The following is a 12513-nucleotide window of genomic DNA, read 5'->3' as shown; positions in this document are numbered from 1 at the left end:
TTTTGCATGCAAAATTTCAAATTTTCTGATACATAAAAGTATTTTTAATCTTGAAATTAAAATTACTTTACGTGATAGATAGGGAAGATGTGAAAAGAAAAAAAAAAGCATGAGAAAAACACTGCTTTACAAACCTTAAGACTTAAAAAAAAAATTAGATACTTTGCGTATGAAAGCATTGTAATGTTTACTGATAAACTGCCAAATTTCATTGACAATAGCCTACTAATTTAAAAGTTATAGCATGAAAACTATAGCAAGCACAAAATGGTTATGAGGTTCGTCCCAGGGACCAAGTCTGGGTTGAAAAAGTTAAGGGCATAGAAAATGACACTGAAATTCCATTCCTGAAAGAACAGAGGGCAAGGAATAAATGAAAAGGACAAAAGATGAGGAATATGACATAAAAGGAAAAAAACATGGTGGGAATGGGAAAAAAGAAGGTAGAGGATAAGGCTGCCCTAGTTGGTAATGATAGACACAAACTGATCATTGTGAAACAGCCCAAGGAAAATATAGAATGGTGAGAAATACAAGGACTTGAAGGCAAGTAAACATAGTGCAGAGACCATTGACAGAAAATGCTATATTCTCTTATAGACCTCCAAGGAAGAAGGGCAAACTGAATGGGAGTTAATGAATGCCACATGTGCAGAGAGTCCAGGCCGTCCTACAAGGGACCAGACAAAAGCCACATGTGACACCAGGGTGTGGGTAAAGCAGGATAAAACACTATCATTCAACACCAGAGAAGAAGGGTCCATTTATAGGAAGAACAAGAAAAAACAGTTGTTCAGACCATAATGGGGCAATGATAATGACTCAACACATAATGGCTTGGATGACCGACAAAATCCTGGGAAGGAGATGGATAGGAAAGTAAGAATACTGGTAATCATTAACCCAATCCAGACCGAAAGTATTCACTACCAGAGCCAATGGCTAAAGGAACTGGGGATTAGAACAGTAAAGGCTGTAAAGACAATGGCAAACTTAACTACTAGAGGAGAAACCCACTGGGAGCATAACAACCAGAAGACTTGGGTATTAATTCATGGGGAGAATTTTATTGAATGAGATAACCAATCTCCAGCAAGAATGAAAGCACCCAGGACATGACACACCAACAGGCAAATGTGCAATAAGTGGTCCCAGAAGAAAAAAATCAATGTTTGAAAACAAAGTGAATGATAATGGGTACCTCTTAGTCAATAGATGGGAGACAAAAGTTGAAGTTTGAGAATGGATAAAAAACCAACCTGCCCCATACCAATTGGAGGAAATGATCCAACATCCAATGAACTGCATGTAGTTCCAAAAGAGTGATGTTTAATTCCAACTCAATCAAAGACCAGTGACCTCATGAGAGTTTACATATGCCTCCAACCAATGAGAGATGTATCCAGTAAAAGTTACAACGTGGGACAGGAAGGTGAAAAAGGAACACCAGCCATAGTGAAATCCCTGTAGGGCTACCAGGCAAAATCAACCTGAAGAGATGGAGGGAGGATAAAATTGGAATCCAAGGGATCCTGAATGAGATTCTATTGATCTTCCAATAGCCACTGAAGGTTATGCAAGTGAGCACAGCCCAAGGGGAAAAAGAGCTTTCATGGAAGTCAAAGCCCTCAATAGTGAGAGAACTCCATTATCAATGAATGAAGGAGAGCATTCAGCATGGAAAACCATTAGCTTTATCGATCAGAACAGAAGTAGAAAAAGCTGGGTCTGATTGAGGTAGGTGTTGAAGAAAACTCCAAGAAATATGAGGTCTTGGGTCAGGATAAGGAAGAACATCTCCAACTCGACAAATCAAGCTACATGTGTAGGCTTCCAAAAGTAAAGTGTGCGAGTGCAAGAAGCCTGTATCGACAGAGACAAAGTCAGAAAGTTGTCCATGCTATTAAGAAACCGTATGGATATAGAAGATGACCAAGGCCTTAAGCACACTACTGAAAGATAGGGAGTCATGACCAGATCCAATGGTAAAGTTCAGGAATAAAAGACCAGTCTCTCCCTTCCCCCAAAGAACTAGAATGAAGGTAATTTTGGGATGTGGACGAAATTAGGGATGTGAAGTGAAACATCCAAGACATCCACCTTGGTCATCTAAACACTCAGAAGGGTGAGGAAAACTCCAAAGAGGACCAAGGAAGATTGATGACATGGGCAAGGCTGGAGAATAATTACAGGAAACCAGCACATTAGCAGAATGAATAACAAACAACAGGGAATAGAACTGTGGATAAGATTAAAAGACAAGGAAGATAGCATCCCAATGGAGAAGAGCATGTACTGTTTCCAATAGATGCAAGTGAGAAAAATGTGATATCGAGGGGAAGGTAAGGAAAAGGTCTGTGAGGAGTAGAGGATGGGGAAAGGAGAGTCCTATCTACACATTAAGCATTCAAGTATTCCAAGAAAACCCTGGGTAAAAAGGGAGGAAGGAAGAGAGTGTGACAGAGTAATGGAGAATAAAAGGATTGTGAATGACAAAATATAGAAAGGGAAATTGACAAAAAGGTGCCAACTTGGACTCCAACAAAGTAGGAAGAGCCCCAAACACTGAGAGATGCAATTTATGGTGCCTAACAAAAGACAAGGAAAAATTGGAGGAGGGAGACACCCCAAAAAAAAACAAAAAAAAAACAGTGTGCATCACCAAGAAGATCCCATCAACAGAAAAGCCAAGTATACAGGGTCAAAGGAAGAGGAAAAAGGGGAGGAAACAAGTCTTCCCCCCAAAACCCCATAGGGGTCTGGTGGATAGACATAGTGAGAAGAGGTAACAAAGGATTGGGGAAAGAGTAGACATAAATGGGAAAGCTGGGCCTGTGATTTCCATGCCTGAATGAAATATTCAAAGGTTTGAAAGTCCAGAAAAAAATTCAGATCCCAGAATGTAACTGGATTATGAAGTAAACAGCATGGAACCTGAAATCTGTATAGGAAGGGTAAACTAACAGTTCGGGGAAAAAAAGGCCACCCACCCTCGAGATATTGGACCTGAAGCCACAGAAATGAGAGTTGTTTTTGTACGGTGATAAGTGTTACAAATGTTATAAGTTTGTGAATTCAAATAAGAAAAATTGGAGTGGACAAAACAAATGTAATCCACAAACTATCAATTAATAAAGCTAAATGAAAATTCAACTAATCATTTATCAAACAAATTAGGCTAAACATAAAAGAAAATTAAGTAAAAATGAGTGAAATCAAATGTCTGCACTCGAGTGTACCAAACTGAGAAGTGAAGACTGGGTTATACGGTACAGAAAAAACCAACTGGGCCAGAAGGTTGTGTTGCACTCCTATTGGTGGAGGGTTGTCGCATGCTTATTTGCATGCTACAATGCAGCTGTACCATGTTAAACACATGGGGGTAGTTGGTAGTATCAAGGCTAGTAGCAAGCAAAAAATCTGCACATATAGAGAGCAGCACTGAATGAGAGAAGCTGCTATGTGAGCACAAGTATTTTTTGAGGGTTTTTGAATGTCACACATTACAAAACTTTTCAAAAACCCTTGAAAAAGGCATGAGACAAAACACTGTGTAGTTAAAAAAAAAAACTCCCTTAGCAAAAATAACCTTCAGATTGACAGAGATTATGAGCATCAGTCATAGGTGGAGATGAGAAACTAAAACAGTGATCTAGAAATGCTCAACTTTTAAGGATGCATAATGAGCATTGTAAAAACTGGAAGATGCCATACAACTTCAGTGTTAGTAAACTGTTTCTAACACTTAGATTAAAAGAAATTGATTTAAATAAGTTGTTTTAGTTTTATTAAGTTAAAATTAAGAAAATAAAAAAACAAAAAATAAATCTAGGTTTTATTTACCAAAACAAGAAAAATACATAAAAACTAGGATTTATCTGCTGTTTCTTAAAGATGCAGCACTATTTGAGCACAAGATAAAATCTCACTTCTATAATGCACACTTCTGGTGTTTGATCATCTGGAGTAACTGCTACTTGTGCAACTCTCTCAACCCATTCTTGGATTGCATCTGTAATGTGAGGCACAACCTGTTAAAGAACAGAAATTCAGTATACACTAACTCACTTCTGTAACACAGACATTTGGTATTTGACCACCTGGAGTAACTGTTGGTTGTACAATTCTCTAAACCCATTATTGGATAGCATCTGTAATATGAGGCACAACCTGCTACGGAACAGAAACTCAAACAGCACTAAAACTAAAATAAAACATCTTTACATCTTTACACTACAGAAAATAACATTACCACTTTATTATTATAAAAGTCTTTAGAAACGTTTTTATGTCATCCAAGTACAGTAATCAAATTTTGTAGAAGACATTACTGGGTGTCACAAGGGGTTCTTGGGTACTAGAAGATATTACTGATGTCAGAAGGGATTCTTTAGTACCACAAGTTCACATAGCAGGGTTCTAGTTAACCAAAACTCCCAGGGTACTGAATACCCACCACAAAATGCCCATATGCAAGGCAACTATAAGTATTTTGCTTAAAACTTTGTATCATTACAAACTAAAGAGCATACAGTTTACACACAGCTGTTTACAATCAACTTCTAACAGGTTTTATGAATGACAATAAACTGCATGAAAATAAAGTCATGTGAAAGTACCACATGATTAATTAACTCTTTCACCTCGGGTAGGTCAAAGTGCACATCACAACCTTTCACAGAGTTACATTCAAAATTTAATTAACTACTTTATTATCATCTATATGAATCAACTAAGCATTAGAATGTAGATAATAAATCAAAGTTTAGTATGATTTAAGTTTTAAGTCTTAATTTTACCAGGAAATATTTTTAAAAAATTCTCAATCTCCCCTAGTATGAGAACTGTAAAGTATGTTATCTATGTCTTCCATCTTTTCTAATTTTTTTTACCACCCTTTTGAGAAGTATGAAATTTAACGTACATTACTCATTATAATGTTTTCATCATTCAGGCAAAACATAATTTACATAGCCTTCAATCTTATTTAGTTACAGAACAATAAAATAGAAAATCAGATCCCTCTTGCCACACCCTCCAGTTACATCTTCTCTTTCAGAATTTGCCAATAGTTCTCTCTTACATTTAAAACTATATTACTTATAACCATTAGAAAGCCTAAGTTTTTCTCTATCGAATGACATCTTATATTACACTGTTGTCTATTTTCATCCAGTTCAAACTTATTGTTTATTTCCACATGAAATACACCAAGGAGCTTAGCTAAATTGATAATGGCTTTTGTTGCACAGCCAGAAAAATTATGATAGTTATGGAACATTGTTTCCTTTTTGTATGTTATTATTCTGTATTATTTAATTAAATAGAAATTATCTAATACAGTAGTACAATTAGCATAAAAAATTAGAGTTAAGTTTCATCGACAGTCAAGATCAAAAATAAAGACCAAGGTAAGTACTTTATTTCATGTTTTTGATGTGTATTTTTTATCTATTATTATCAAACTAACTAAAATATAAAAATTGGAAACTTTTTAGATAAAGTAAAATAAATAATAATTATAATTTTTTATGAGGTACACTCATGAGTAGTCCATGCATCATATAATTCAGTACCATAATGTGAGCTGCACATTCATCACATGATTTGCAGTTTACATGGTGTAAATATTAGTTAGACATGGTTCAGCACTAAAACAATAAAATTAAGTATAAATAGATGTATACTGTTACAAGCTTAAATTACTTAGGATAAACAACTGTGTTTTCTTTTACAATTTACAGTCATTCCAGAAAGAAAATAGGGGGAAATTTATAATTATTTCCTAATTTTTATGGTGGTTATGAGGTCAGTCAAATCAACTGACCTCATATAGAGTTAGAGTCAGAGCATATACAAATTAATCCCAGTAGTTCTTCAATCAATTCATATATACACAAAATCCCCAGTACAAGTTCCTCAATACATTCACATACCCAACAGTCCTAGAAGTTTTTCAATCCAGTTTGAATACTGGAATGATGTAATTGATAAAAAAATTGATAAATTAGCATTCCAGAAAGATATTACTAGGAAAAACATTTAAATAGACGTATTAAATGTTACACCATATTAACTTGTGAAAAAATGTTTAAATTCAGTGTTAACATCCACAAAGGGATCTACTAAAATAAAGTACCAATTTCATTGAGAAATGATATAATCAAATGTGTGCATCTAGTTTTTGGAAATGTTTGTGTAAAAAAAACCCACAAAAATTACTAGCATCTTAGTAGCAGATATTTACAGATACAAAACTACGAGTTAAAATTAAATCATACTATTTTACTTATAGATTTCTTAAAGATACCAAACCACAACCTCAGCTATATATAGAATAGAAACCATAGCTAAAAAATTGGAAATTACCTGAACTGTTTTGCCAAGATAATCTCCCCTTCTTTCTTTCTTTATTACATGTTCATATATCTTTCCAGTTGTTATGTTGTTTTCTTTATGTAGTGTGATATCAAGAAACCTTTCATAGTTTCCAAGATCCAAATCCACTTCTCCACCATCGTCTAATACAAATACCTCACCTATTTAAATAGAAAAAACAACTTTCTAATATAAAGAAACCGTTCGTAGTTTCCAAGATCCACTTCTCCACCATCGTCTAATACAAATACCTCACCTATTTAAAAAGAAAAAACAACTTTCTAATATAAAGAAACCGTTCATAGTTTACAAGATCCACTTCTACACCATAATCTAATAGAAATATCTACCTTTTAAAAAAAATACAGAAAAGTTTATCCCAAAAAACCATTCATAGTTTCCAAGATCCAAGTCCACTTCTACATATCATCTTATACAAATTCCTCACCTATTTAAAAAAACCCATAATTTTAAAATATTAAGAAACTGTTCATAGTTTCCAAGATCCAGATTCACTTCTACAAATCATGTAATACATATTGTTACGTATCTGCTTGTTTGTTAATTTCCGGTATAAATTCTTTCCAAGGAACTTCAGCAATACAAGACCCGTTTTGATTAAACCAGTTTATTCTTTCTCAATACAAACTTTTAGTACACAGTATTTCCACAGTCTCGACAACTTTCTCTCTATGAGTACAAACACACACTTTATATTACCGTCACTACTCTTCGCTTCTTTAATTATCTATCTCTATATTGCTGGCTTTCTTTGCCAAGCTTATATACTAAAAAAGAGGGCGTCTAGCAAACACACAGAAACTCCAGCGCGTATGCTCCCAGCATCACACGACTTCCGCTGTCATAACAATATATTTCACCTACCTAAAAAAATTTAAAACTTTCTACAATTTCTTGTACAAAAAAATCACAATCACTGTATTGGAACCTTTTGATTTCACAAAACTTTCTATTATAACCTAGTTAATAGAATAACAGACTATTTACAATTATTTAAGAAAACATTATAAATCTGAAATTAGGGTAAACTAATGTGTGAAAGAGTTAAAAATTCTCAGCTTTTATTACACCATAAAATGAAGCCCCAATTCTAAATCATTTAAATCTAATAATTCATATGATATTCATGAAAATCCCCCCCCCCCCCATTTCTCATTTTGAGTGGAACAAAATGCTTTTTGAATAATCCTTGCTAAAATGTAAATTTCTGGTGTTAAAAAGTAATTCGTGTACTTACTTTACAGTTGAAAAGACCCAAAATAAGTGATAACAGACTTTAAAACAATTTTTAAAATTTTTTGAATTTTTGAAACTAAAAGCAAGTTAACACAACTCGTGAAGCCTTTTCTTGTAATCTAAACTTTTCAAACCAGGTATCATCCTGCTAAATCTTTTTTTCCTCACAATTTCAAAACTTTGATGTCTTTCCTATAAAGGCTGACCATAATTGAACAAAGTACTCAAAACCAGGTCTAATCAAAGTTAGTATAAAATATAAACAAATTGATAATCTCTTATTTCCCCAAGGGTTATAAAGGAGGTTAAGGATCAGATATGTGAGCCACTTGCTACCATATTTTAAGTCTTGAATAGTGTACAGGAACCAGAGGATTGGAAGTTAGCTAATGTCACTCCTTTGTTCAAGGGAGGTGATAAAAATTGTCCCAGTAATTATAGACCCATTAGTCTTACATCAGTTGTGGGAAAAGTTTTGGAAAGTCATTTAACAAAGTTTAGAATTTTATTGGATAGTCAACATGGTTTCACTAAGGGAAAATCTTGCCTTACAAATCTTTTGAGATTCTTTGAAAAGGTTACTACTTATGTAGATGAGGGTAAGGGTGTAGATTTGGTGTATCTAGATTTTCAGAAAGCATTTGACAAGGTGCCACATAAAAGACTTGAAAAAATTTAGCTCCATAGGTATGGGGGATAAGTTAGCAAATTAAATACAAGAGTGGCAGGATGGATGAAAGCAGAGGGTTGTTACAAATAGAGTTCAGAAAAACTGAATTAATATTACAATTGGGGTATCTCAGGGCTCAGTCTTAAGACCTTTGCTCTTTTTCATTTACATCAATGACATAGATGAAGGAATGGTCAATAAATTACTTAAATTACTGATGATATTAAGGTATTGAGTGTTGCTAGCTGTGAAGAGGATGCTGCTGATTTACAAAAGGATTTAGATCATTTAGTGAGTTTGGCAAATAAATGGCAAATGGGTTTTAATTATAATAAGTGTGGGTTATCATAATTTGAATTATAAATATAATTTGGATGGAATAACCTTAACAGTATCATGAAAGAAAGGGATCTTGGTGTAATAAATGATCAGTCTCTTAGGCCATCCAAGCAGTGTGCTGTTGCTAAGTTGTAGGGCAAATATGATTTTAGGTTGTATGTACTGAAATATTGAATACAAGTCTAAAGATGTTATAATTTCACTGTATAGGTCACTGGTTAGGCCACATTTGGAGTATTGTGTTCAGTCTTGGACTCCTTATCTTAAAAAGAACATTGAATTGTTGGAAAGGGTTACTAGAATGATGCCTGAGATGGAAGAGTTATCATATGAGGAGAGGCTGAAATCTTTGAAATTGTTTTCTCTTGAAAAAAGAAGAGTAAAAGGGAGTCTGATTGAGGTGTTTAAGATTGTAAAGGTAATTGATAGTGTTGATGCATTATCTTTTTTCATACTTAATAATGTGAATGGTAGGACTAGGGGACACAAACATAAATTTTGGCAGGGTAGGAGCCATCTTCAGCTAAGATAGTTGTATTTTTCTAACAGAGTGGTTGGCCTTTGGAATGGATTGCCTTCAGATGTTGTGGAGGCAGTAAATTTGAGTTTAAGAGAAAGCTTTATAACCATATGAATGATAAGGGCTGGCTTTAAGTTTTTTTTAATTTATTTATTAACAGTTTTAATTTCGTCTAGAGGATAGGACAGCCAAGAAGGACCAATATGTTCTTTATTGTCCCAAAACATTATGTTATATGTTATCTTCAAAGTGTAATAGATAAATCCATGTTACCAGTTACCCATTATCACACTTAAACACGAGATTTTTCTCTTTCTCTCCCCCCAACATACACATGAAGCACTTAAAAATAAACAAATGCATCAACTAAGCTTTCTCACGAGTTAAACTGACACTTTAAAATAAACACATGCTTCGACTAAGCTTTCTTATGATCTGAGCTATAGACTTGCGGACATGTTGCGAAATCTTAGTTGTGAAACGCTAATGAAAGGCAAACGTCGAACACACCTGTCAAGAACAACTCACATTGTGTTATACATCATCTGCATATCAGTGAGAAGTGAGAGGATTCTCATGTAAGGTGATTCTAACTAGACGGTTGTGTAAGACCAAACAAATGTGTTCACGGATGTGAATGTATCAACAATTGTAATCTGATTGGAAGAATGTTTATTGAAGACAGACTAAACACCTGGCACCAATCACTTAAGAAAGACGAGTCCACTCTAATTGCTGGATCAATCACCTTGAAGTCTACCCCATGAGTTTGGATGTATTATGCTGAAAATCATTTAAAACTCAAGGTCTCTAGACCAAAAGCAAGGTTGTCCCCAACATCAGGGTGTCCCAGCCTCAAGACAATAACTCAGCCAATTGTTCAATCTCATGAAAAACTGGTACGATGGAAAGACAAACCCCTCCTAAAATTAGCATGATAGTCAGACAACCTCCTGAAAATTAGCATGATGGTAAGACAAACCCTTTCTTAAACTTGGTTGTGCATTATGAATTTACAGTTAGCAAGATTTTTCAAGTAATCTCTAATAACAGATTCTAACACATTAACAAAAATCACACACTTATTTTTTCTCCAGATCCACCTCAATTTTTTCTTTACACTATCAAATGAAATTGATGATCTTAAAGATCACGAACAATAAATAAGAATCAAAAACATATAATCTAACCAGAATCTCATCTACTAAGTCAGCACTTCAACTTTATTAATCTCTATATTCTCAAAACTCATTTCAATACAAATTTTGTAGAAACTAGTTGCAACAAATAAGAATAGAAAGCACATGCTCTATCCTGAACTACATGTCAAATCAAATCTATATTAACTGAAATAATGGGTGTAAGATATCTGGCTTATCATAATGGCATGGTTAGCTAGAACTTGTTGTGAACTCATACATTTCACTTCAACATACCATGTTCATATGGGGAAAATGTTCCAGCATCAATGTTGATGTATGGGTCAATTTTTATGGCTGTTACATGGAGACCGCAGGACTTCAAAAGTGTACCAATACTACTTGCTATCACTCCTTTACCAATACCACTGATGACTCCCCCAGTTACCAAGATATATTTCATTTTTGGTTCACACACACAATAAGACTGTAAAAGAAACTTGAAATATGTTAAGGACTCCTTCTATCTATTCATCATGTTTCACGATTAAGTCCATATTAGTTTTAGAAAAGAAGAAAAACAACCATATTTAAAAACATACCAAGTTTAAGTATTGAGCAAAAATACATAAAATATTACTATGTTATTTTTAATTTAAAATTCTCTAAAGTTGTATGTCTATTCTAAGCTTTTAATTGAGTTCATCATCATATATCTAATCATTTCTATGGAAGAAAAAACAAGTTAGGAAATTATATATATTCTGTAGATTATTAAAATTTGAAAGAAAGAGGAGGAAGTAACCTAAGACTTTTTAGAAAAATGCCTTTAGAAAGTTTTGGGGATGCATTTTTCATGGAACCTTTAATTCATAATTTTTATGTATGACGAGAATACATAACAAGTAAACCCTACCTAACAACAGTTCATCTCTAACATTAAGGAGCAAGAAACATTTCTTAATATATCACTATACTGTAATGTCTCATTATTATTGGTCAACTAAATCAAAATGTATAACTAACCCATGGCATAACATGTCGAGGAACATTCCCTTGGTCCATTAGAAATTTGAAATAACTTCCAACCCCTTGGAAATTAAACATGTTATTCATGAGAATACCAGTTCTGGTACTACGAATACCAGAACTTGCAGAAGAACAAAATCTTAGAGCCTGATTAACTATCATAGTTTTGGAATTTATAATTATATACTTTTAGAATGAATTTATTTACAAGCACCAGTTTTTTGTTGTTGTTTTTCTAACTATTCAAGCGAGTTAACCCAGGAAGGTCCAGTTATGCTCATACATAATGTGCTACTGTCATAAAGTAACATACAAATACTGAAATAGTTACGTAACTATAGTTATACGATGGAGGTAAAGAAGAACTTCACTGGTATACCAGTACCACTACCAGTTAACTTACAACTGCAACTTAACAAATTACAAGTTGAACTTTGAAGAATGTGGATGTCAAAAATTGATCGGTGTTAAAATAAAATATTCATGCATAGTCTTGATAAAGTTAGTTAAATACTATAGAAAAATTCTCCTGAAATGTTAAACTGATGAGTAAAAACAAAGTTACGTGGAATGCTTAACGTAATTACAGTTAATTTTAAAGGTACACTACATAGAAATATTCCTTCAATGTAGAGCACGTTGTTATCTTTTGCGCCCTCTATTACAATCAGCAATACTATAAAATACATATATATATATATATAAATCTTTCTTTTTAATATTCAAGTGAAAGAATTTAATTTTTCTTATAAACTTATTACTGAGACCAAAAAGTATGCAATATGATTAAAGTGGTTATACATATGGTATTGGCTAACTAGCCAGCTTATTCATAGGCTGCAGCCATTAATGTTGCAAACTCAAGCTTGTATACATCGTTTTATTTGTTTGTTTTTCGCATGAGTTGTTAAAGTGATGTGTTTGTAACAATTCTAATTTTTTAAATGAATACTTTCGTATTTTTAAGTTCCTGCTATATCAAAATACATGTTCCTTTGGGGTTTGAAAGATATCAAACCTAAATTTCTGTCATGTATTTTGAGATTTGGAGACACACAATGACATAAAGATGGAAGACGTGTATTTTCTACAAAGGCCGTGGTGTCTATCAAGTTTGTCTGTTGTTCCAGTTGTTATGTTGTTTCTTTATGTAGTGTGATATCAAGAAACCTTTCATAGTT

General features: G+C 33.6%; 1 protein-coding gene across 2 annotated transcripts in view; it reads right to left on the bottom strand.

Annotated features, from left to right (window-relative positions):
- The window catches only part of LOC106472003 (CTP synthase 1-like), a 35385-nt gene extending 23467 nt beyond the window's left edge, over positions 1-11918 (bottom strand). For both annotated transcript variants that reach the window (XM_022400608.1, XM_022400609.1), the window contains exons 1-4: positions 11330-11918; positions 10601-10790; positions 6370-6539; positions 3930-4031 (exon numbers count right to left, since the gene is read on the bottom strand). In XM_022400608.1, coding sequence (XP_022256316.1) covers positions 3930-4031; positions 6370-6539; positions 10601-10790; positions 11330-11494 — 627 coding nt within the window. In that variant the 5' untranslated portion in view covers positions 11495-11918. The remainder of the gene's footprint in view (positions 1-3929; positions 4032-6369; positions 6540-10600; positions 10791-11329) is intronic.
- Positions 11919-12513: the final 595 nt, after the last annotated feature.

Source organism: Limulus polyphemus, unplaced genomic scaffold (assembly GCF_000517525.1).
Source record: "Limulus polyphemus unplaced genomic scaffold, Limulus_polyphemus-2.1.2 Scaffold5016, whole genome shotgun sequence".
In the NCBI taxonomy this organism is placed as follows: domain Eukaryota; kingdom Metazoa; phylum Arthropoda; class Merostomata; order Xiphosura; family Limulidae; genus Limulus; species Limulus polyphemus.
Note: the sequence above shows the minus strand (reverse complement) of the source record. Positions and strands in the feature narration are given on the sequence as shown.